Below are 26,662 nucleotides of genomic sequence, written 5' to 3'. Positions count from 1 at the left end.
AATTGTTCACAGCTAAGCCTTAATGTCATTTTAATATCTTAAATAAAAGATAAAATATGAAAACAGTAACAGTCTGTTTTCATCTCATTGTATACAGTGGGGAGAACAAGTATTTGATACACTGCCGATTTTGCAGGTTTTCCTACTTACAAAGCATGTAGAGGTCTGTAATTTGTATCATAGGTACACTTCAACTGTGAGAGACAGAATCTAAAACAAAAATCCAGAAAATCACATTGTATGAGTAATTAATTTGCATTTTATTGCATGACATAAGTATTTGATACATCAGAAAAGCAGAACTTAATATTTGGTACAGAAACCTTTGTTTGCAATTACAGAGATCATACGTTTCCTGTAGGTCAACAACAAAAGGCACATTTGTTACATTACAAAACAGTTGTACTCCTTTAGGAAATGCCTAGGAATAATACAAATGCATGGTACTCAGTCTTTCATTGAGGTTAGGATCCATTTGCAACAGTGGAACAGAGATGAAATGCATAGGACACAACATGAAATAAAAACAACCTGCAATATACATACAGGTTTACTGGCATCATAAACATCTCTAAATTGATTAATGGTTCATAACCATTGTTTGAATAACAGTTAAATACTTGTGATTTAAAAATTAACTATTGCAATTTTGCTATGTTTATGACTGACACTGAGCCATAACTGTTGCTCCAGCACTACAAGTCTAAATCAGGGTCCAAGACGGTGGAGCCACACGTACAGTTTCCCCACATCAGCCTCACCGCAGGAACCTCTGCAAGAAACACAAGGCACAAAATGGCTCCCATCATCACTATTCACAAACAGAACAACAAAGAATATGACAATCAACAGTGACACAGCAAATTAAAAAGAGAGATAAGTATAGACGTCAACAAACAGAGGTACAGGAGGACCCAAAACAAAAGGCCTTATTTAGTGAAGGAGAATGATGCATGCTGGGTAATTAAAGGGGGCTGTAGATCCTGTAGCTAGTGTTGTGTGGTTAGATTTCCTCAACAGAGACAAAGCCATTATTGTGTTAAGAGCACAAGGGTTATGTCCACAATGTCACCCTATTCCCTATATAATGCACTACTTTTGAGCAGAGCTCTATGGGCCCTGGCCAAAAAAAGTGCACTGTGTAGGGAATAGGGTGACATTGGGGACGGACACCAGTCTTTGGAGCTGTGGGAATTAAGAGAGGGAACGTTCACATAATGCATCTTGCCATCTCTGTGAAAATATACTTTTCAGGATGGATTCACGAGACAAAATAGAAGCACTTAGTTAGCAATTTAGACACACAAATAGCTAATTGAATAACAACAGCTGGGTTTCTTTCGAGATAATAATTTAATCGTATTAATAAACTCAACTGTTTTCATTTGAAAACAGAACCGTTGACAACATAAACTACGTATGCTAGAAAAACACTCTATTCAGCCAACAAGCTACAGTAGGAGTCTGTTAGAGTGACACACAATAAACTGCTATGGCTTCATCCTGAATGCACCCTATTAGCTATATAGTGCATACAAGTAGTGCACTAAATAGGGAACAGTGTGCCATTTGGGATGCAGTATATATCTCCCTCTCTTCCTTCTAGTTATTAAACCAGTCATGGCTCGAGACACTCCAGTCCCTCCCTGCCCAGGCACAGGCCACTATGGTATTTCAGTAGGAGGGGTTGAAGTGACCAGCAGAGCTAAGACAGGGATCTATTGTGGTGATCTCAACTGTAGACAGGGATCTATTGTGGTGATCTCAACTGTTTCGTAGTAACTACTTATGGGATGTGTCCCAAATGGCACCCTATTCCCTATATAGTGCACTACTTTAGACTAGGGCCTGGTCAAACGTAGCACACTATATAGGGAATAGGATGCCATTGGCGCTCTAAACAATTGATTAAAAGCTATAGCAGGAAGGCCTGTTAGCTAACTCAGTCTGGTCTATCTATCTGACCTGTACTATGATCTATCTATCTGACCTGTACTATGATCTATCTATCTGACCTGTACTATGATCTATCTATCTGACCTGTACTATGATCTATCTATCTGACCTGTACTATGATCTATCTATCTGACCTGTACTATGATCTATCTATCTGACCTGTACTATGATCTATCTATCTGACCTGTACTATGATCTATCTATCTGACCTGTACTATGATCTATCTATCTGACCTGTACTATGATCTATCTATCTGACCTGTACTATGGTCTATCTATCTGACCTGTACTATGGTCTATCTATCTGACCTGTACTATGATCTATCTATCTGACCTGTACTATGATCTATCTATCTGACCTGTACTATGATCTATCTATCTGACCTGTACTATGATCTATCTATCTGACCTGTACTATGGTCTATCTATCTGACCTGTACTATGATCTATCTATCTGACCTGTACTATGATCTATCTATCTGACCTGTACTATGATCTATCTATCTTACCTGTACTATGAAGGCAGCCAGGGCAGAGAACAGGGCCAGTAGTACCATGGGTCTGAGCCTGCCCAGGTTAACCCGCTTCAGGAGGAAGAAGCGTGCCCAGCCCAGCTTCTTAGCCGTGTGGGGCGGGTAACGCATGGCGTTCGCACCCTCCATGTTGAGCTTCTTAATGAGGCAGGCACGCAGGTGGCTGAGCTGGTCAAAGCCGTGCTGGCCGTGGTAGCGCCCCATGCCACTGTTACCTTGGGGAAGGGAGAGGAGGGACAGTGGGCGGAAAATTCAATATATTTTTTATTGTGAGTAATCATGTCAGGTCAGGAACTAACAAGGGTGTTATTAAGACACACACAGAACACACATCATATCAGTATTGTGTGTGTGTGTGTGTGTGTGTGTGTGTGCGCGTGTGTGTGTCTGTATTAGTCTTAACTTACCCACCCCTCCGAAGGGGAGAGCGTTGACAGTGAAGTGGACCAGACAGTCATTGGCCACCAGGGCCCCACTAGAGGTCTCTGCTATCACCCTCCTGATCAACTAGAGGTGGAAGGAGGGAGGGAGGGAGGGAGGGGGAGAGAGGGAGAGAGAGAGAGAGTGAGAGAGAGAGACAGAGAGAGAGAGAGAGAGCGAGAGAGAGAGAGAGAGAGAGAGAGAGAGAGAGAGAGAGAGAGAGAGAGAGAGAGAGAGATGGAAAAACACTAACTTAGTATTTGACGTACAGTACCAGTCAAAAGTTTGGACACTATTTTAGAATAATAGTGAAGACATCAAAACCATGAAATAACACATATGGAATCATGTAGTAACCAAAAAAGTGTTAAACAAATCAAAATATATTATATATTTGAGATTCTTCAAATAGCCACCCTTTGCCTTGATGACAGCTTTGCACACTCTTGGCATTCTCTCAACCAGCTTCACCTGGAATGCTTTTCCAACAGTCTTGAAGGAGTTCCCACATATGCTGAGCACTTGTTGGCTGCTTTTCCTTCACACCATCTCAATTGGGTTGAGGTCAGGGGATTGTGGAGGCCAGGTCATCTGATGCAGCACTCCATCACTCTCATTCTTGGTAAAATAGCCCTTACACAGCCTGGAGGTGTGTTGGGTCATTGTCCTGTTGAAAAACAAATGACAGTCCCACTAAGCCCAAACCAGATGGGATGGCGTATCACTGCAGAATGCTTTGGTAGCCATGCTGGTTAAGTGTGCCTTGAATTCTAAATAGATCACAGACAGTGTCACCAGCAAAGCACCCCCACACCATAACAACTCCTCCTCCATGCTTCACGGTGGGAACTACACGTGCGGACATCATCCGTTCACCCACACCGTGTCTCACAAAGACACAGCGGTTTGAACCAAAAATCTCCAATTTGGACTCCAGACCAAAGACTCCACCGGTCTAATGTCCATTGCTCGTGTTTCTTGGTCCAAGCAGGTCTCTTCTTAATATTGGTGTCCTTTGCAACAATTCGACCATGAAGGCCTGATTCACACAGTCCCCTCTGAATAGTTGATGTTGAGATGTGTCTGTTATTTGAACTGTGAATAATTTATTTGGGCTGAAATTTCTGAGGCTGGTAACGCTAATGAACATATCCTCTGCAGCAGAGGTAACTCTGGGTCTTCCTTTCCTGTGGAGGTCCTCATGAGAGCCAGTTTCATCATAGCGCTTGATTGTTTTTGCGACGGCACTTGAAGAAACGTTCAAAATTCTTGAAATGTTCCGTATTGACTGTCTTACTTACTGTCGTTTCTCTTTGCTTATTTGAGCTGTTCTTGCCATAATATAGACTTGGTATTTTACCAAATAGGGCTATCTTCTGTATACCCCACCTACCTTGTCACAACACAACTGATTGGCTCAAACGCATTAAGAAGGAAAGAAATTCCACAAATTAACTTTTAAGAAGGCACACCTGTTAATTGAAATGCATTCCAGGTGACTACCTCATGAAGCTGGTTGAGAGAATGCCAAGAGCGTGCAAAGCTGTCATCAAGGCAAAGGGTGGTTATTTGAAGAATGAAATATAAAATATATTTTGATTTGCTTAACACTTTTTTTTGGTTACTACATGATTCCATATGTGTTATTTCATAGTTTTGATGTCTTCACTATTATTCCACAATGTAAAAAATATTAAAAATAAAGAAAAACCCTTGAATGAGCAGGTGTGTCCAAACTTTTTGACTGGTTGTGTAGGTCATAAGACATATTCATCAATATGGATATCTTTCATTAGTTAAAAACACTGTAAATCTTACAGACTTTAGCTTTAATAGCACTTCTACGGTCTTTACCTTGTTGTCAGGTGAGAACACGTAGAGTGCCAGAGGCTTCTCTCTCTCATTGATGAACTGTATCGCCTCGTCCACTCCACTAACAGTGACGATGGGGAGCAGGGGACCAAATATCTCCTCCTGCATCACCTTGGAGCCCCCTGTCACGTCCTTCAGCACCGTGGGGGCTGGACACACACGCACATTGAGAAATAACACAATAACACACACACTGAGTAGACACAAAGGGCAGGGGGGGGGGGGGGGGGGGAAGGCTCACGAATACTAGAAACATAAGAAATAACACACCTTCTACCTTCTTGCCCTTTGTGCTGTTGTCTAATGTTATCTAATGTTTGCACCATGTCTTGTGTTGCTACCATGTTGTTTTCATGTCGGGTTGCTACCATGTTGTTTTCATGTTGTGTTGCTACCATGCTGTTTTCATGTTGTGTTGCTACCATGTTGTTTTCATGTCGGGTTGCTACCATGTTGTTTTCATGTTGGGTTGCTACCATGTTGTTTACATGTTGGGTTGCTACCATGTTGTTTTCATGTTGTGTTGCTACCATGCTGTTTTCATGTTGGGTTGCTACCATGTTGTTTTCATGTTGGACTGGGGCGGCAGGTAGCTTAGTGGGTAAGAGCGTTGTGCCAGTAACCGAAAGGTCGCTGGTTCTAATCCCCAAGCTGACTAGGTGAAAAATCTGCCGATGTGCCCTTAAGCAAGGCACTTAACCCTAATTGCTCCTGTAAGTCGCTCTGGATAAGAGCGTCTGCTAAATGACTAAAATGTAAATGTAATGTTGTTTTCATGTTGGGTTGCTACCATGTTGTTTTCATGTTGTGTTGCTACCATGTTGTTTTCATGTTGGGTTGCTACCATGTTGTTTTCATGTTGTGTTGCTACCATGCTGTTTTCATGTTGGGTTGCTACCATGTTGTTTTCATGTTGGGTTGCTACCATGTTGTTTTCATGTTGGGTTGCTACCATGTTGTTTTCATGTTGGGTTGCTACCATGTTGTTTTCATGTTGGATTGCTACCATGTTGTTTTCATGTTGGATTGCTACCATGTTGTTTTCATGTCGGGTTGCTACCATGTTGTTTTCATGTTGGGTTGCTACCATGTTGTTTTCATGTTGTGTTGCTACCATGTTGTTTTCATGTTGGGTTGCTACCATGCTGTGTTGTCATGTGTTGCTGCCATGCTATGTTGTTGTCTAAGGTCTCTCTTTATGTAGTGTTGTGGTGTCTCTCTTTATGTAGTGTTGTGGTGTCTCTCTTTATGTAGTGTTGTGGTGTCTCTCTTTATGTAGTGTTGTGGTGTCTCTCTTTATGTAGTGTTGTGGTGTCTCTCTTTATGTAGTGTTGTGGTGTCTCTTGTTGTGTTTGGTCCTATTTTTATATACATGTATTTTTTTAACGTACCTATATAGCATTGTGATTGGTCGCTGTCTCCTCCGATGGCCACAGTGCTCCCCTCGAACAGTGACATCACCCTCAGGAAGTGGCGCTGGTTAATGATGCGTCCGTAGTCCTCAAAGGTCTTTGGGTCATCCGTATAAAACTCCTAACACCAGCCCGAAGGTAAAATATACAATAGTGAATTACCATTAAAATGCATATACAGTGCCTATTGAAAGTCTATACCCACTTTAACTGTTTTTCACATTCTGCTGCCTACAGATCTACACAGCCTACTCCATATTTTCAAAGTGAAAGAAGGTCATAGAAAGTTTTCCAAATTAAGAACACCCCCCCCCCCCCCCCCCCACCCCTGAAATATCATAATTGGATAAGTCTCCAATGTTTGGTGGAAGCACCTTTGGCAGCCATTCCAGCTGTGAATCATTTTCATTAAGATTCTACATCGCACAACACTTAGAGCAACATTTCCATCGTTTTTGTCAAAATTGCTCAGGCTCAGCAAATTTGGTTGGGGATCATTGATAGAAAGCAATATTTAAACCTTGTCTCTGATTTTGAGCCAAGGTTTCATACCCATAACAAGGTCATGTTATGGGTATGCTTGGCTGGGCACAATTGGCCCAGTGTCGTCCGGGATTGGCCGGTGTAGGTCGTCATTGTAAATAAGAATTTGTTCTTAACTGACTTGCCTAGTTAAATAATGGTTAAATAAAAAATAAATGTAAAAAATGCTTGTCATTGGCAGGGACTGGGGAGTTTGTCAGGATGAAAATAAATATGAAAGGAGCAAAGCCCAGGTAAAAAGGTAGAGGAAAACCCACCTCAGTCTTCTGAAAACCCAACCCTGGGATAGAGTTGTATTTTTCTGCGGGACAATTACACAAATGTTTATGCAAAAGTGTGTTGAGTGTTCCTGAGTGGTCTAGTCTTAGTTCTGACTTAAATCTGCTTTAAAAAATCAGACACATGGTAAGGTTGAAATATTGCTGTCAATCAACGATCCCCAACCAAATGTACTGAGCCTGAGCTTCTGTCAAAAATTCAGACCCCTTGACTTTTTTCACATTTTGTTACGTTACAGCCTTATTATAAAAATGATTTTTTTTAAATAAAAAAATCCTCAGCAATCTACTCACAACACCCCATAATGACAAAGCGAAAACAGGTTTTTAGACATTTATACAAACTTATAAAACATGAAAAACAGAAATACCTTATTTACATAAGTATTCAGATCCTTTGCTATGAGACTCGAAATTTAGCTCAGGTGCATCCTGTTTCCATTGATCATGCTTGAGATGTTTCTACAACTTGATTGGAGTCCACCTGTGGTAAATTCAATTGATTGGACATGATTTGGAAAGGCACACACCTGTCTATATAAGGTCCCACAGTTGACAGATCTGGGGAAGGTTACCAAAATAATTCTGCAGCATTGAAGGTCCCCAAGAACACAGTGGCCTCGATCATTATTAAATGGAAGAAATTTGGAACCACCAAGACTCTTCCTAGAGCTGGCCGCCCAGCGAATCTGAGCAATCGGGGGAGAAGGGCCTTGGTCAGGGAGGTGACCAAGAACCCGATGGTCACTCTGACAGAGCTGTAGAGTTTCTCTGTGGAGATGGAAGAACCTTCCAGAAGGACAACCATCTCTGCAGCACTCCAGCAATCAGGCCTTTATGGTAGAGTGTCCAGACGGAAGCCACTCCCCGCTTGGAGTTTGCCAAAAGGCACCTAAAGGACTCTGACCATGAGAAACAAGATTCTTTGGTCTGATGAAATCAAGATTAAACTCTTTGGCCTGAATGCCAAGCGTCACGTCTGGAGGAATCCTGGCACCATCCCTACGGTGAACCATGGTTGTGGCAGCATCATGCTGTGGGGGTGTTTTTCAGCGGCAGGGACTGGGAGACTAGTCAGGAACTCAGACTGGGGCGACGGTTCACCTTCTAACAGGACAACAACCCTAAGCACACAGCCAAGACAACGCAGGAGTGGCTTTGGGACAAGTCTCTGAATGTCCTTGAGTGGCCCAGCTAGAGCCCGGACTTGAACCCGATCGAACATCTCTGAAGAGACCTGAAAATAGCTGTGCAGCGATGCTCCCCATCCAACCTGACAGAGCTTGAGAGGATCTGCAGAGTAGAGTGGGAGAAACTCCCCAAATACAGGTGTGCCAAGCTTGTAGCGTCATACCCAAGAAGACTCAAGGCTGTAATTGCCGCCAAAGGTGCTTCAGGGGTCTGAATACTGTGATATTTCTGTTTTAGATTTTTTATAAATTAGCAAAAAATTATACAAACCTGCTTTTGCTTAGTCATTATGGGGTATTGTGTGTAGATTTATGAGGGAAAAAACGGTTTAATCAATTTTAGAATAAGGCTGTAACCTAACAAAATGTGGAAAAAGTCAAGGGGTCTGAATACTTTCCGAAGGCATAAGAGTTGTGAAAAGTTGGTAGAATCTTAATCAAAATGATTCACAGCTTTAATGGCTGCCAAAGGCGCTTCCACCAAGTATTAACTCATGGGGGTGGATTTATCTAATTATTATACACTGCTCAAAAAATAAAGGGAACACTTAAACAACACAATGTAACTCCAAGTCAATCACACTTCTGTGAAATCTAACTGTCCACTTAGGAAGCAACACTGATTGACAATACATTTCACATGCTGTTGTGCAAATGGAATAGACAACAGGTGGAAATTATAGGCCCCCAATAAGGACTGGTTCTGCAGGTGGTGACCACTGACCACTTCTCAATTCCTATGCTTCCTGGTTGATGTTTTGGTCACTTTTGAATGCTGGCAGTGCTTTCACTCTAGTGGTAGCATGAGACGGAGTCTACAACCCACACAAGTGGCTCAGGTAGTGCAGCTCATCCAGGATGGCACATCAATGCGAGCTGTGGCAAGAAGGTTTGCTGTGTCTGTCAGCGTAGTGTCCAGAGCATGGAGGCGCTACCAGCAGACAGGCCAGTACATCAGGAGACGTGGAGGAGGCCGTAGGAGGGCAACAACCCAGCAGCAGGACCGCTACCTCCGCCTTTGTGCAAGGAGGAGCAGGAGGAGCACTGCCAGAGCCCTGCAAAATGACCTCCAGCAGGCCACAAATGTGCATGTGTCTGCTCAAACGGTCAGAAACAGACTCCATGAGGGTGGTATGAGGGCCAGACGTCCACAGGTGGTGGTTGTGCTTACAGCCCAACACCGTGCAGGACGTTTGGCATTTGCCAGAGAACACCAAGATTGGCAAATTCGCCACTGGCGCCCTGTGCTCTTCACAGATGAAAGCAGGTTCACACTGAGCACATGTGACAGACGTGACAGAGTCTGGAGACGCCGTGGAGAACGTTCTGCTGCCTGCAACATCCTCCAGCATGACCGGTTTGGCGGTGGGTCAGTCATGGTGTGGGGTGGCATTTCTTTGGGGGGGCCGCACAGCCCTCCATGTGCTCGTCAGAGGTAGCCTGACTGCCATTAGGTACCGAGATGAGATCCTCAGACCCCTTGTGAGACCATATGCTGGTGCGGTTGGCCCTGGGTTCCTCCTAATGCAAGACAATGCTAAACCTCATGTGGCTGGAGTGTGTCAGCAGTTCCTGCAAGAGGAAGGCATTGATGCTATGGACCGCCCGTTCCCCAGACCTGAATCCAATTGAGCACATCTGGGACATCATGTCTCGCTCCATCCACCAACGCCACGTTGCACCACAGACTGTCCAGGAGTTGGCGGATGCTTTAGTCCAGGTCTGGGAGGAGATCCCTCAGGAGACCATCCGCCACCTCATCAGGAGCATGCCCAGGCGTAGTAGGGAGGTCATACAGGCACGTGGAGGCCACACACACTACTGAGCCTAATTTTGACTTGTTTTAAGGACATTACATCAACGTTGGATCAGCCTGTAGTGTGGTTTTCCACTTTAATTTTGAGTGTGACTCCAAATCCAGACCTCCATGGGTTGATAAATTTGATTTCCATTGATAATTTTTGTGTGATTTTGTTGTCAGCACATTCAACTATGTAAAGAAAAAAGTATTTAATAAGATTATTTCCTTCATTCAGATCTAGGGTGTGTTATTTTAGTGTTCACTTTATTTTTTTGAGCAGTGTATTTCAGTTTTTATTTTTTTCTTAATTTGGCAATTCTTCTAGAACTTTCTTTCACTTTGAAAATGTGGAGTAGGTTGTGTAGATGTGTTGGAGAAACAAAATGGGGGTGTAGACTTTCTACAGGCACTGTACTTCTAAGTGAATTTCAGTTGCTGTTGACTTCTTGAAGAACAGACGTGACATAGATCTTAGTGGATGGTAGCGTTGCTTCATAAAGGTACTGTATGAGTGGTTCTGTGCTAACATACCACTCCTTGTGTGCTGGGCCATATGCCAATACAAGTTGTGGAATGTTAAACAGGTCTGGATTCCAGACTACTGTATATGCAGGACCCATTCTGTAATTCTATGCTTATTCAACTAATTCGTATAATCTCTACTGTACATGCAGACTATACCGTGATGCATTTCCTGATCTCTTCCACCACTCTGTCCTGGATGCTGGGTTCACACAGGATGTAGTCTGGAGCGATGCACGTCTGACCACAATTCACAAACTTCCCCCATGTGATACGCCTGTGGAAACACAGAGGCATAATGTGCTTCTCCTCTGAGTAAAGTATGAAACAGTCCTTGAGCTGTTCTCCTCTGAGTAAAGTATGAAACAGTCCTTGAGCTGTTCTCCTCTGAGTAAAGTATGAAACAGTCCTTGAGCTGTTCTCATCTGAGTAAAGTATGAAACAGTCCTTGAGCTGTTCTCCTCTGAGTAAAGTATGAAACAGTCCTTGAGCTGTTCTCCTCTGAGTAAAGTATGAAACAGTCATTGAGCTGTTCTCATCTGAGTAAAGTATGAAACAGTCCTTGAGCTGTTCTCATCTGAGTAAAGTATGAAACAGTCCTTGAGCTGTTCTCCTCTGAGTAAATATGAAACAGTCCTTGAGCTGTTCTCATCTGAGTAAAGTATGATACAGTCCTTGAGCTGTTCTCATCTGAGTAAAGTATGAAACAGTCCTTGAGCTGTTCTCATCTGAGTAAAGTATGAAACAGTCCTTGAGCTGTTCTCCTCTGAGTAACGTACTATGAAACAGTCCTTGAGCTGTTCTCATCTGAGTAAAGTATGAAACAATCCTTGAGCTGTTCTCCTCTGAGTAAAGTATGAAACAGTCCTTGAGCTGTTCTCCTCTGAGTAAATATGAAACAGTCCTTGAGCTGTTCTCATCTGAGTAAAGTATGAAACAGTCCTTGAGCTGTTCTCCTCTGAGTAAAGATGAAACAGTCCTTGAGCTGTTCTCCTCTGAGTAACGTACTATGAAACAGTCCTTGAGCTGTTCTCATCTGAGTAAAGTATGAAACAGTCCTTGAGCTGTTCTCCTCTGAGTAACGTACTATGAAATAGTCCTTGAGCTGTTCTCATCTGAGTAAAGTATGAAACAGTCCTTGAGCTGTTCTCCTCTGAGTAAAGTATGAAACAGTCCATGAGCTGTTCTCATCTGAGTAAAGTATGAAAAAGTCATTGAGCTGTTCTCATCTGAGTAAAGTATGAAACAGTCCTTGAGCTGTTCTCCTCTGAGTAAAGTATGAAACAGTCCTTAAGCTATTCTCATCTGAGTAAAGTATGAAACAGTCCTTGAGCTGTTCTCCTCTGAGTAAAGTATGAAACAGTCCTTAAGCTATTCTCATCTGAGTAAAGTATGAAACAGTGCTTGAGCTGTTCTGATCTGAGTAAAGTATGAAACAGTCATTGAGCTGTTCTCATCTGAGTAAAGTATGAAACAGTCCTTGAGCTGTTCTCCTCTGAGTAAAGTATGAAACAGTCCTTAAGCTATTCTCATCTGAGTAAAGTATGAAACAGACCTTGAGCTGTTCTCATCTGAGTAAAGTATGAAACAGTCCTTAAGCTATTCTCATCTGAGTAAAGTATGAAACAATCCTTGAGCTGTTCTCATCTGAGTAAAGTATGAAACAGTCCTTGAGCTGTTCTCCTCTGAGTAACGTACTATGAAACAGTCCTTGAGCTGTTCTCATCTGAGTAAAGTATGAAAAAGTCATTGAGCTGTTCTCCTCTGAGTAACGTACTATGAAACAGTCCTTGAGCTGTTCTCATCTGAGTAAAGTATGAAAAAGTCATTGAGCTGTTCTCCTCTGAGTAACGTACTATGAAACAGTCCTTGAGCTGTTCTCATCTGAGTAAAGTATGAAACAGTCCTTGAGCTGTTCTCCTCTGAGTAAAGTATGAAACAGTCCTTGAGCTGTTCTCATCTGAGTAAAGTATGAAACAGTCCATGAGCTGTTCTCATCTGAGTAAAGTATGAAAAAGTCATTGAGCTGTTCTCATCTGAGTAAAGTATGAAACAGTCCTTGAGCTGTTCTCCTCTGAGTAAAGTATGAAACAGTCCTTAAGCTATTCTCATCTGAGTAAAGTATGAAACAGTCCTTGAGCTGTTCTCCTCTGAGTAAAGTATGAAACAGTCCTTAAGCTATTCTCATCTGAGTAAAGTATGAAACAGTGCTTGAGCTGTTCTGATCTGAGTAAAGTATGAAACAGTCATTGAGCTGTTCTCATCTGAGTAAAGTATGAAACAGTCCTTGAGCTGTTCTCCTCTGAGTAAAGTATGAAACAGTCCTTAAGCTATTCTCATCTGAGTAAAGTATGAAACAGACCTTGAGCTGTTCTCATCTGAGTAAAGTATGAAACAGTCCTTAAGCTATTCTCATCTGAGTAAAGTATGAAACAATCCTTGAGCTGTTCTCATCTGAGTAAAGTATGAAACAGTCCTTGAGCTGTTCTCCTCTGAGTAACGTACTATGAAACAGTCCTTGAGCTGTTCTCATCTGAGTAAAGTATGAAAAAGTCATTGAGCTGTTCTCCTCTGAGTAACGTACTATGAAACAGTCCTTGAGCTGTTCTCATCTGAGTAAAGTATGAAAAAGTCATTGAGCTGTTCTCCTCTGAGTAACGTACTATGAAACAGTCCTTGAGCTGTTCTCATCTGAGTAAAGTATGAAACAGTCCTTGAGCTGTTCTCCTCTGAGTAAAGTATGAAACAGTCCTTGAGCTGTTCTCATCTGAGTAAAGTATGAAACAATCCTTGAGCTGTTCTCATCTGAGTAAAGTATGAAACAGTCCTTGAGCTGTTCTCCTCTGAGTAAAGTATGAAACAGTCCTTAAGCTATTCTCATCTGAGTAAAGTATGAAACAGTCCTTGAGCTGTTCTCCTCTGAGTAAAGTATGAAACAGTCCTTAAGCTATTCTCATCTGAGTAAAGTATGAAACAGTCCTTGAGCTGTTCTGATCTGAGTAAAGTATGAAACAGTCATTGAGCTGTTCTCCTCTGAGTAAAGTATGAAACAGTCCTTAAGCTATTCTCATCTGAGTAAAGTATGAAACAGTCATTGAGCTGTTCTCATCTGAGTAAAGTATGAAACAGTCCTTAAGCTATTCTCACCTGAGTAAAGTATGAAACAGTCCTTGAGCTGTTCTGATCTGAGTAAAGTATGAAACAGTCCTTGAGCTGTTCTCATCTGAGTAAAGTATGAAACAGTCCTTGAGCTGTTCTCCTCTGAGTAAAGTATGAAACGGTCCTTGAGCTGTTCTCATCTGAGTAAAGTATGAAACGGTCCTTGAGCTGTTCTCATCTGAGTAAAGTATGAAACAGTCCTTGAGCTGTTCTCCTCTGAGTAAAGTATGAAATAGTCCTTGAGCTATTCTCATCTGAGTAAAGTATGAAACAGTCATTGAGCTGTTCTCATCTGAGTAAAGTATGAAACAGTCCTTGAGCTGTTCTCCTCTGAGTAAAGTATGAAACAGTCCTTGAGCTGTTCTCATCTGAGTAAAGTATGAAACGGTCCTTGAGCTGTTCTCCTCTGAGTAACTTACAATGAAACAGTCCTTGAGCTGTTCTCCTCTGAGTAAAGTATGAAACAGTCCTTGAGCTGTTCTCCTCTGAGTAAAGTATGAAACAGTCCTTGAGCTGTTCTCATCTGAGTAAAGTATGAAACAGTCCTTGAGCTGTTCTCCTCTGAGTAACGTACTATGAAACAGTCCTTGAGCTGTTCTCATCTGAGTAAAGTATGAAACAGTCCTTGAGCTGTTCTCCTCTGAGTAAAGTATGAAACAGTCCATGAGCTGTTCTCATCTGAGTAAAGTATGAAAAAGTCATTGAGCTGTTCTCATCTGAGTAAAGTATGAAACAGTCCTTGAGCTGTTCTCCTCTGAGTAAAGTATGAAACAGTCCTTAAGCTATTCTCATCTGAGTAAAGTATGAAACAGTCCTTGAGCTGTTCTCCTCTGAGTAAAGTATGAAACAGTCCTTAAGCTATTCTCATCTGAGTAAAGTATGAAACAGTGCTTGAGCTGTTCTGATCTGAGTAAAGTATGAAACAGTCATTGAGCTGTTCTCATCTGAGTAAAGTATGAAACAGTCCTTGAGCTGTTCTCCTCTGAGTAAAGTATGAAACAGTCCTTAAGCTATTCTCATCTGAGTAAAGTATGAAACAGACCTTGAGCTGTTCTCATCTGAGTAAAGTATGAAACAGTCCTTAAGCTATTCTCATCTGAGTAAAGTATGAAACAATCCTTGAGCTGTTCTCATCTGAGTAAAGTATGAAACAGTCCTTGAGCTGTTCTCCTCTGAGTAACGTACTATGAAACAGTCCTTGAGCTGTTCTCATCTGAGTAAAGTATGAAAAAGTCATTGAGCTGTTCTCCTCTGAGTAACGTACTATGAAACAGTCCTTGAGCTGTTCTCATCTGAGTAAAGTATGAAAAAGTCATTGAGCTGTTCTCCTCTGAGTAACGTACTATGAAACAGTCCTTGAGCTGTTCTCATCTGAGTAAAGTATGAAACAGTCCTTGAGCTGTTCTCATCTGAGTAAAGTATGAAACAATCCTTGAGCTGTTCTCATCTGAGTAAAGTATGAAACAGTCCTTGAGCTGTTCTCCTCTGAGTAAAGTATGAAACAGTCCTTAAGCTATTCTCATCTGAGTAAAGTATGAAACAGTCCTTGAGCTGTTCTCCTCTGAGTAAAGTATGAAACAGTCCTTAAGCTATTCTCATCTGAGTAAAGTATGAAACAGTCCTTGAGCTGTTCTCCTCTGAGTAAAGTATGAAACAGTCCTTGAGCTGTTCTCATCTGAGTAAAGTATGAAACAATCCTTGAGCTGTTCTCATCTGAGTAAAGTATGAAACAGTCCTTGAGCTGTTCTCCTCTGAGTAAAGTATGAAACAGTCCTTAAGCTATTCTCATCTGAGTAAAGTATGAAACAGTCCTTGAGCTGTTCTCCTCTGAGTAAAGTATGAAACAGTCCTTAAGCTATTCTCATCTGAGTAAAGTATGAAACAGTCCTTGAGCTGTTCTGATCTGAGTAAAGTATGAAACAGTCATTGAGCTGTTCTCCTCTGAGTAAAGTATGAAACAGTCCTTAAGCTATTCTCATCTGAGTAAAGTATGAAACAGTCATTGAGCTGTTCTCATCTGAGTAAAGTATGAAACAGTCCTTAAGCTATTCTCACCTGAGTAAAGTATGAAACAGTCCTTGAGCTGTTCTGATCTGAGTAAAGTATGAAACAGTCCTTGAGCTGTTCTCATCTGAGTAAAGTATGAAACGGTCCTTGAGCTGTTCTCATCTGAGTAAAGTATGAAACAGTCCTTGAGCTGTTCTCCTCTGAGTAAAGTATGAAATAGTCCTTGAGCTATTCTCATCTGAGTAAAGTATGAAACAGTCATTGAGCTGTTCTCATCTGAGTAAAGTATGAAACAGTCCTTGAGCTGTTCTCCTCTGAGTAAAGTATGAAACAGTCCTTGAGCTGTTCTCATCTGAGTAAAGTATGAAACGGTCCTTGAGCTGTTCTCCTCTGAGTAACTTACAATGAAACAGTCCTTGAGCTGTTCTCCTCTGAGTAAAGTATGAAACAGTCCTTGAGCTGTTCTGATCTGAGTAAAGTATGAAACAGTCATTGAGCTGTTCTCCTCTGAGTAAAGTATGAAACAGTCCTTAAGCTATTCTCATCTGAGTAAAGTATGAAACAGTCATTGAGCTGTTCTCATCTGAGTAAAGTATGAAACAGTCCTTGAGCTGTTCTCATCTGAGTAAAGTATGAAACAGTCCTTGAGCTGTTCTCCTCTGAGTAAAGTATGAAATAGTCCTTGAGCTATTCTCATCTGAGTAAAGTATGAAACAGTCATTGAGCTGTTCTCATCTGAGTAAAGTATGAAACAGTCCTTGAGCTGTTCTCCTCTGAGTAAAGTATGAAACAGTCCTTGAGCTGTTCTCATCTGAGTAAAGTATGAAACGGTCCTTGAGCTGTTCTCCTCTGAGTAACTTACAATGAAACAGTCATTGAGCTGTTCTCATCTGAGTAAAGTATGAAACAGTCCTTGAGCTGTTCTGATCTGAGTAAAGTATGAAACAGTCATTGAGCTGTTCTCCTCTGAGTAAAGTATGAAACAGTCCTTAAGCTATTCTCATCTGAGTAAAGTATGAAACAGTCATTGAGCTGTTCTCATCTGAGTAAAGTATGAAACAGTCCTTAAGCTATTCTCACCTGAGTAAAGTATGAAACAGTCCTTGAGCTGTTCTGATCTGAGTAAAGTATGAAACAGTCCTTGAGCTGTTCTCCTCTGAGTAAAGTATGAAACGGTCCTTGAGCTGTTCTCATCTGAGTAAAGTATGAAACGGTCCTTGAGCTGTTCTCATCTGAGTAAAGTATGAAACAGTCCTTGAGCTGTTCTCCTCTGAGTAAAGTATGAAATAGTCCTTGAGCTATTCTCATCTGAGTAAAGTATGAAACAGTCATTGAGCTGTTCTCATCTGAGTAAAGTATGAAACAGTCCTTGAGCTGTTCTCCTCTGAGTAACTTACAATGAAACAGTCCTTGAGCTGTTCTCCTCTGAGTAAAGTATGAAACAGTCCTTGAGCTGTTCTCCTCTGAGTAAAGTATGAAACAGTCCTTGAGCTGTTCTCCTCTGAGTAAAGTATGAAACAGTCCTTGAGCTGTTGCAGTGATGCTGCCCACAAAATACTATTTCCAAGATTTTGGATGACCAGGGAATGGACAAAATTACACAGATTGAATATCTCTCAAGGAATATGGGGCCAGTCTGCCACTGACCGGCATGCCACGGTGAGGTCGACGTCCTTATCGATGTAACAGGGGCTCTTCCCCCCCAGCTCCAGGGTGACAGGGGTGAGGTGTCGGGCGGCCGCCTCCATCACCAGTTTACCCACAGTGCTGTTCCCTGTGTAGAAGACGTGGTCGAAACGCTGACGCAGCAACTCCTGGGTCTCTGACACGCCCCCACACACTACAGGGTACAGCTCCTGGGGAGGAGGGGGACAGGCATGTAAACACACATGCACATATGCATGCGCACTCACACAAACAAGAACACTTCAGTGCCCTCTCAGCATCAAGAGCAGCCTACGACACAAGAGGGATTGAAGTGAGAAGCCTTCAGAAAGTATTCACACCCCTTGACTCTTTCCTCATTTTGTTGTGGTACAGCCTGAATTTATAATTGATTAAATTGAGATTTTGTGGCCTACACACAATACCCCATAATGTCAAAGTGGAATTATGTTTTTCTAAATTTCTACTAATTCATTCAAATGAAAAGCTGAAATGTCTTGAGTCAATAAGTATTCAACCCCTTTTGTTATGGCAAGCTTAAATAGGTTCAGGAGTAAAACTTTGCTTAACAAGTCACATAATAAGTTGCATGGACTCACTCTGTGTGCAACAATAGTGTTTAACATGTTTTTTGAATGACTACCTCATCTCTGTACCCCACACATACAATTATCTGTAAAGTCCCACATTCGAGCACTGAATTTCAAACACAGGTTAAACCACAAAGACCAGGGAGGTTTTCCAATACCTCGCAAAGAACGGCACCTATTGGCATGATGAAGTTATTAATTACACTTTGGATGGTGTATCAATACACCAAGTCACTACAAAGATACAGGCGTCCTTCCTAACTCAGTTGCCGGAGAGGAAGGAAACCGCTCTGGGATTTCACCATGAGACCAATGGGGATTTTAAAACAGTTACAGAGCTGAATGGCTGTGATAGGAGAAAACTGAGGATGGATCAACAACATTGTAGTTACTCCACAATACTAAATTAATTGACAGAGTGAAAAGAAGGAAGACTGTTCCAAAAAATGCATCCTGTTTGCTACAAGGCACTAAAGTAATACTGCAAAAAATATGGCAAAGCAATTAACTTTTTGTCCTGAATACAAAGTGTTATGTTTGGGGCAAATCCAATACAACACATTACTCAGTACCACTGTCCATATTTTCAAGCATAGTGGTGGCTGCATCATGTTGTGGGTATGTTTGTAATCGTTAAGGACTGGGGAATTTTTCAGGATAAAAAATAAACTGAATAGAGCTAAGCACAGGCAAAATCCTAGAGGAAAACCTGGTTCAGTCTGCTTTCCACCAGACACTGGGAGATGAATTCACCTTTCAGCAGGACAATAACCTAAAACACAAGGCCAAATATACACTGGAGTTGCTTACCAAGAAGACAGTGAATGTTCCTGAGTGGGCAAGTTACAGTTTTGACTTAAATCTATTTGAAAATCTATGGCAGGACCTGAAAATGGTTGTCTAGCAATGATCAACAACCAATTTGACAGAGCTTGAAGTATTCTGAAATTAATAATAGGCAAATGTTGCACTATCCAGGTGTAGAAAGCTCTTAGAGACTAACCTAGAAAGACTGTAATCACTGTTAAAGGTGCTTCTACAAAGTATTGACTCAGGGGTGTGAATACTTATGTAAATGAGATATTTCTGTATTTCATTTTCAATACATTTTCTAAAAACATGTTTTCACTTTGTCATTATGGGGTATTGTGTGTAGATAGGTGAGAAAAAAATCATATTTAATCCATTTTGAATTCAGGCTGTAACAACAAAATGTTTCAAGTTTCAATGTCACGTGCACAAGAACAGTGCTGCCTTTCTTGCAAGCTCCAAACCCAACAATGCAGTAATCAATATCAATGTAATACTAAAAATAACAAGGTAGAACAAAAACACAAGAGATATTAAAACAAGATATAAGAACACGATAAAGTAAGTACGCATACTATGTACAGGGTCAGTCAGTTCCAGTCCCATATTAACAATGTGCAGGGATACTGGAGTGATAGAGGTAGATATGTATAGGGGTAAGGGGACAGGGATACTGGAGTGATGGAGGTAGATATGTATAGGGGTAAGGTGACTAGGCATCAGGATATATAATAAACAGAGTAGCAGCAGCGTATATGATGATTGTATGTGAGTGGGTGTGTGTGCGTCTAGAGTCAGTACAAATGTATGTAAATATTATGTGTGTGTGAGCAAATGATGGAGTGAGTGTTTATGTGTGTGTTGGAGTGACAGTGTGTGTGAGTGTGTAGGGCCCTGTGAGTGTGCATAGAGACAGCGCAAAATAAAATACAAGGGTCAACTCAGATAGTCCGTGTAGCCATTTTGTTACCTATCTAGCTAGTTATTTAGTAGTCTTATGGCTTGGGGATAGTAGCTATTCAGGAGCATGTTGGTGTCAGACTTGATGCACCGCTTGCCATAAATGTGGAATAAGTCGAGGGGTATGAATACTTTCCGAAGGCGCTGTAAAGGAATAAACATGCATCTGATAGGGATTTGACGTTAGCGAAGTGACCTTGTCCAGGTAGAGAGGGAGCAGATCCTCCATGACCTTGGCTGAATGAGAGCTGACCTCTGACGGCTTAACCACAGCAGCATTCCCTGAGGGATGGAGAGATGGGAGGGATGGAGAGATGGGAGGGATGGAGAGATGGGAGGGATGGAGAGATGGGAGGGATAGAGAGATGGAGAAATGGGAGGGATGGAGAGATGGAGAAATGGGAAGGATGGAGAGATGGGAGGGATGGAGAGATGGAGAGATGGGAGGGATGGAGAGATGGGAGGGATGGAGAGATGGGAGGGATGGAGAGATGAGAGATGGAGAGATGGGAGGGATGGAGAGATGGGAGGGATGGAGAGATGGAGAGATGGAGGGATGGAGAGATGGGAGGGATGGAGAGATGGGAGGGATGGAGAGATGGAGAGATGGAGAGATGGGAGGGATGGAGAGATGGAGAGATGGAGAGATGGGAGGGATGGAGAGATGGGAGGGATGGAGAGATGGGGAGATGGGAGGGATGGAGATGGGAGGAATGGAGAGATGGGAGGGATGGAGAGATGGGAGGGATGGAGAGATGGAGGGAAGGAGAGATGGGAGGGATGGAGAGATGGAGAGATGGGAGGGATGGAGAGATGGAGAGATGGAGAGATGGGAGGGATGGAGAGATGGGAGGGATGGAGAGATGGGAGGGATGGAGAGATGGAGGGATGGAGAGATGGGAGGGATGGAGAGATGGGAGGGATGGAGAGATGGAGAGATAGAGGGATGGAAAGATGGGAGGGATGGAGAGATGGAGAGATGGGAGGGATGGAGAGATGGGAGGGATGGAGAGATGGGAGGGATGGAGAGATGGAGGGATGGAAAGATGGGAGGGATGGAGAGATGGAGAGATGGGAGGGATGGATGGAGGGATGGAGAGATGGGAGGGATGGAGAGATGGAGGGATGGAAAGATGGGAGGGATGGAGAGATGGAGAGATGGGAGGGATGGATGGAGGGATGGAGAGATTGGAGAGATGGAGGAATGGAAAGATGGGAGGGATGGAGAGATGAGAGATGGGAGGGATGGATGGAGGATGGAGAGATGGAGAGATGGGAGGGATGGATGGAGGGATGGAGAGATGGGAGGGATGGATGGAGGGATGGAGAGATGGAGAGATGGGAGGGATGGAGAGATGGGAGGGATGGATGGAGGGATGGAGAGATGGAGGGATGGAGAGATGGATAGAGGGATGGAGGGATGGATAGAGGGATGGAGGGATGGATAGAGGGATGAGAGATGGATAGAGGGATGGAGAGATGGGAGGGATGGATAGTGGGATGGAGGGATGGATAGAGGGATGAGAGATGGATAGAGGGATGAGAGATCGATAGAGGGATGGAGAGATGGGAGGGATGGAGAGAGGGATAGAGGGATGGAGGAATGGATAGAGGGATGGAGGGATGGCGGGATGGATAGAGGGATGAGAGATGGATAGAGGGATGGAGAGATGGGAGGGATGGATAGAGGGATGGAGGGATGGAGGGAGGCAGAAGAGAGATAGTATTAGACAGTGAATGTGTAATCATAACAACGTTTCAAGACTGTGTTAGCTCAATGTTAGCCTGCTGAGGTAAAGCCTAGGCATTACCTCGGGGAGCTAACACAAGTCTCCAAGTCTCAGGCAAGGTTATTCATCACGCGAGCATTGTTTACACACAGAACCACCTCCATTGCGTTTTCTACTACAGTACCAGCGGCGATGGCCCCGACCAGGGGCTGGAGGGTCACTGCCCAGGGGTAGTTCCAGGCCCCGATGATGAGGACCACTCCCAGGGGCTCCGGCTGGATGTACACCTGTGACAAGATGTACACTATGTTTTTAATCTATGATCCCCTGTCCTTCATATGTTCTGTGTTGTATTTTATGTCCTGTAGTGAGATTTAATGACGCAAATACATTTAGGTGGAAACAGACAATAAGGTCCTATGGTCACAAGCAGTGCACAACGTAGGGAATAAGCTGCCGTTTGGGACCCCTAGATGTTTATCTTGTCTTACCTCGTCTAAGATGGTGAGGGGGCTCTTCTCCACAGGCCGAGGGGCAGCCCAGTCTGCTAACCTCTCCACAGCCACGTTGATCTCCCCTTCCAGACCCAGTGTCTCAAATAGCTCTGTGCTGTGTTCAGACTGCAGCAGGATCAGGACACACACCAATGCATCAATCAGTCAGGCAGTCATATTTATATAGCCATTTTTTTTTTTTTAAATTTAAAGTTTTATTAAGTTTTCAATCAACCAACCAAACACATTCCACATTCACAGATGTGAATTTAAAAAAAAAAAATAATAATAATAATAATAAAAAATTGTTTTATATATGTATATATATATACATACATACATATATACACATACATACATACATACATACACACACAAATAATAATTATAACAAAATTTAAATTATAGAACTTGCAGCAGCACTATCAAGGTTCTTATTAGCTATTTCCAGCCTTAGCTGAGATGACGAGCCAATAATTAGTTTTTAGGTTTTACAGCACCTTACACAACACGCATCTGCCCATCTCCCTGATTCCCCCATTCACTCTGTCCAATTTGAAATATAGTTGAGTAGTGGAGACCAGAGTCTATCAAACTTGGGCTGTCTCTTGTGGAGGTCATAAGTGAGCTTTTCAAGGGGGAGAAAGTCAACAATCTGGTCAATCCACATTTTAAATGTAGGAGAAGTATTAGAGGCCCACAATAGAAGAATACATTTCTTAGCAAAGTATGTAATGGTCATGAGCAAATTTTCTCTGTCAGGATCAAGAACAAAGTCCTGCTGGGCATTAAGAAGATAGAGACACGGGGTCATATCAAACTGTACATCTAGTATTTTCTGTGCAGCAGTATGTATAGATTGCCAAAATCTGGCAATCTCTCTGCAGCTCCAAAATACATGCATATAGGTTCCACTTTCAGAGGTACATCTATTACAATTAGGAGAAATGTCTGTTTTCATTTTATGGAGTCTCAGGGGAGTGTAATAAAATTTGTACAAAAATTTGTAATTAGATTCTTTCATTTTTACATTAGTAGAGGAGCAGTATACCCTGTCGCAAACCTCCGCCCATAACTCATCACTGATAGTCAGACCGAGGTCCTTTTCCCATATTATTTTCAAAGGAGTAAAGGAGGATCCTCCTTTCTCAGAAAGGAGTCTATAGATATAGGATATTTTGCCTTTAATGGATTGTGCTGTGACAAGAAGGGTTTCAACTTCATTCAACTGAGTTCTAAACCTCCTCTTGGAAGTAAATGAGGAGATGACATGTCTAATTTGTAGATATTTAAAAAAATGGGATCTTGGCACATTGAATTCATTGCAGAGCTCTTGAAAGGATTTCAGTGTAGTGGTCTTCTGATGAAATAGGTCTGAAAAGGTCCTGATTCCTAGAGTATGCCAAAGATTAAAGTTGGCATCTCTCAGGGCTTTTGGCAAGTCTGGGTTGCCTACTATAGGCGAGTGAGAACATATTTGGGAGGAGATGCCCAAGTATTTCTTACAGTCCCTCCACGCTCGTAGGGTACTGTAAATCACAAATGTTTTGGCTATGTTGCCCACTTCACTAAAGTTATCAATGAATATAGTTGAGCTTAGTGGCAATGAACCACAAGATTGGGCTTCTATCTGGCTCCACGTTGACTCTTGTCTGTTTGTGATCCATGTTAGCATGTTGCGGATTTGGGCAGACCAGTAGTACAATTGAAGGGAGGGAAGGGCAAGACCACCCTTAGATTCAGGTTTCGATAGAGTGGAAAGCTTGATCCTAGGTTTTTTATTGCCCCATATAAATTTGGTGATGCTTTGGTTAATTGTTTTGAAAAAGGAAGCTGGGAGATAGCATGGGAGCATCTGAAATAAATAGTTCAGTCTAGGGAGGATGTTCATACGGATTACATTAATTCTTCCTACTAAGCTAATTGGGAGGGAGATCCAGGTTTGGAGGTTGTTCTTGATTTGATCCAGGAGTGGAAGATAATTCTCTTTGAAAAGCCTATTCAGATCTGGTGTTATGAATATCCCAAGGTATTGAAACCCCTGTGTCTTCCATTGGAATGGGCATAGTGTCTTCATAGAACTGGTGAGTATAATATTGAGAGGGCAGACAGTGGATTTGTTAAAATTAATCTTATAACCTGAAAACGTGCCATACTGAGCAATTGTATCTAAGATGGGAGGAAGGGATTTCTCAGGGTTGGATATGTAGAGCAAGACATCATCCGCGTAAAGCGAAATCTTGTGCTGCAGGCCGCCTGCAGGAACACCCATAATACTTGGATTGCTCCTTATCAACTCTGCCAGAGGCTCCGCCCCCAACAAGTAGAGCAGGGGGGACAGCGAGCACCCTTGTCTTGTGCCCCGTCCCAAAGGGAATCTGTCAGAGTTCAGTCCGTTAGTAGTCACCATGGCATTTGGATGAGAGTATAGTGATTTGATCCATTTAATAAAGTTTGGGCCCATGTTGAACTTCTCTAAGACTGAGAACAGAAAGCTCCACTCCATCCTGTCGAACGCCTTCTCAGCATCCAGTGAAGCCAGCAGGACAGGGGTCTTCTGTGCGTTTACTTGATCAATAATATCAAAAAGACGGCGAATGTTATCAGAAGAGTATCTGTCTCTAATAAATCCCGTCTGGTCCGCTTTTATTATTTTGGGAAGAAGAGTGTTTAGTCTTTTGGCGAGCAATTTGGTGATTATTTTGTAGTCGAAATCCAACAAGCTTATGGGCCGGAAGGAGGAGCAGGATAGGGGATCCTTGTCTTTTTTGAGCAACACTGTAATGCGAGCTGTGTGCATTGAGTCTGGGAGAACTCCGTTTTTGCAAAAATCCTCCAGCATTGGCATGAAAATAGGGCTAAGCTGGGGCCAAAAAGCTTTGTAGAACTCTCTGGGGAATCCATCTATATATATATATAGCTATATATATATATATATATATAGATATATATATATAGCCATTTTTACAAAAACATTGTCACAGAGTGCTCTACAGTAGGCTAACACATAGTTATAAGTGGGTTATAATTAGATTTCCAGACGACATATTAATTTATTCTAAAAACGACTTATAAACCCTTTACAACCCCCTTAAAGGATACCTTTACGTAAATTGTAAATTAAACTTATGTCCCAAATGGCACCCTATTCCCTTTATAGTGCGCTACTTTTGACAGGGACCTATGGCCTCTGGTCAAAAGTAGTGCACTATAAAGGGTATTGATTGTCGTTTGGGACGCAAACTCAACAACGCTCACCTTGTTGAGGTCCTTCTTGACAGCGTCTGCAATGTCCTTGCGTCTCTCTGTGATGAATCGGTGCAGGCTCTTAAGCTGGTGAACTCTGAACTTCAGGGGTTTCGACTTACCGGTCTGAAAGGCCCTCCTTGCCCTCTCTACCACCAGCTGCTCCCGAGACATACTGCTACCTACTACCGTACTGGGCAGGGAGAGGTAGGACAGGGACACCAAGGGAATGTATTATTGGGTTTGTAGCTACATGTCGTGTGGTACCGAGGTACAGCGTGTGCGTGTGTGTGTGTGTGTGTGTTATCAAAACAGAGATAAGGATGACTATATGTCATATTTCTACCCATGCATAACTATAGGATAGGAATGTCAAAGTGTACTCGATAAAGCCAGTAGGCTAATAGAAGGAATCAACAAGAATGCAATAGTATACGTCTATGCAGGTGTAATACACACTATTGGTAGGTAGGGATCTTGACCAGGATATGCAATAGGCACTTGATTCTAAAACAACGACTAGCATTACGAGACTGTATAATCCTGGAGTTTTGCCATTCAAATAAGGGGCTGAGCTAATAGCCAACGTCAGCTAACTGGCTAACAGCTAACAACAACAAAAAACATTGCATTACAGAACCGTTTCACATTCGAAGGCAACTAAATGGCAAACCCAGGTTATCATGTTTATTACCTTGTAAGTCAGCAGAGAAATTATGTATATTTTTGAACGAACGTTGCACTTCAGTTGACCCCAATAGAGCAACACTGTAGCAGCTCACCTATCAGTACAGTAGCTTTCGTCCTGTTATCTGAAACAATTATAACAGTATTACTACGTCATCAGAGGGGGAAGGGCCACCACAGCAAACACCATGGCGATTGGTTAAACAATATGACAATCCAACTCAAAGATGCAAGGTTTGTCCAATGACAAGTGTAGATCGTTTAACTCTGCCCAGTTGGTAAATAGGCGTCGTCTATTTGATGGTGCCACAGATTATAGAACAAAGAGGCAGATGTTTCACCGGATGTATATATCTTTAGCATCCGGTTGGAATTTCCACTCCCACATATGGTGAGGAGAGGAAGCCCAGTCAGAGAATAAGAGGCGAAGCGAGAGGTTTCACTCTCGCCAAAATCTGTCCAAAATAAACCCAATACGTTTCCACAGTAGCGTTGCGTAGGTAAAATCACTGGGAAAGCCAAGCAAGAAAAAAAAGAAGCTATTCAACCTATGTGTTGTGATAATTGTGTTGTTTCCTCTATAATCTGTTAGTTCATATGCCTTGCCACCGTGATATATAGGACTAAGGCCATGACAATAAGACACAGTGGAAGAATACATTCAACCACACCTTTGTTTCATCACAAAACCGGAGAGCAACATCTGTCCAGTGAAGTCCACAAAGCATATTGCATGTAACGAACAGTTACATGACCTACAGCATGGTCTGGCAAGTTCATGTTTCCG

At 42.4% G+C, this 26,662-nt stretch overlaps 1 protein-coding gene across 1 annotated transcript; it reads right to left on the bottom strand.

The window, feature by feature from the left end:
* LOC311118780 (aldehyde dehydrogenase family 3 member A2-like) lies at nucleotides 1–26,662 on the bottom strand. Its single transcript, XM_084193560.1, has 12 exons — nucleotides 25,883–26,662; nucleotides 25,201–25,381; nucleotides 21,940–22,068; nucleotides 21,633–21,735; nucleotides 19,915–20,000; nucleotides 17,341–17,549; nucleotides 10,687–10,804; nucleotides 6,173–6,314; nucleotides 4,764–4,930; nucleotides 2,897–2,996; nucleotides 2,466–2,704; nucleotides 1–772 (listed from the first exon to the last, which is right to left on the bottom strand). Exons 2-12 carry the CDS (start codon nucleotides 25,360–25,362, stop codon nucleotides 758–760), a joined length of 1,470 nt encoding a protein of 489 aa, XP_084049686.1. The 5' UTR covers nucleotides 25,363–25,381; nucleotides 25,883–26,662; the 3' UTR covers nucleotides 1–757.

This window comes from Coregonus lavaretus (genome assembly GCF_964263955.1).
Source record: "Coregonus lavaretus genome assembly, contig: HAP1_SCAFFOLD_2067, whole genome shotgun sequence".
Classification (NCBI taxonomy): Eukaryota; Metazoa; Chordata; class Actinopteri; order Salmoniformes; family Salmonidae; genus Coregonus; species Coregonus lavaretus.
Note: the sequence above shows the minus strand (reverse complement) of the source record. Positions and strands in the feature narration are given on the sequence as shown.

Coding starts and splice junctions, on each gene's coding strand:
- LOC311118780 (XM_084193560.1), bottom strand. CDS start 25,362: ATGTCTCGGGAGCAGCTGGTGGTAGAGAGGGCAAGGAGGGCCTTTCAG. Junction 22,069..25,200: donor TCAAGAAGGACCTCAACAAG/GTGAGCGTTGTT, acceptor ATCCTGCTGCAG/TCTGAACACAGCACAGAGCT. Junction 17,550..19,914: donor TCCCTCTCTACCTGGACAAG/GTCACTTCGCTA, acceptor CCTCCTCCCCAG/GAGCTGTACCCTGTAGTGTG.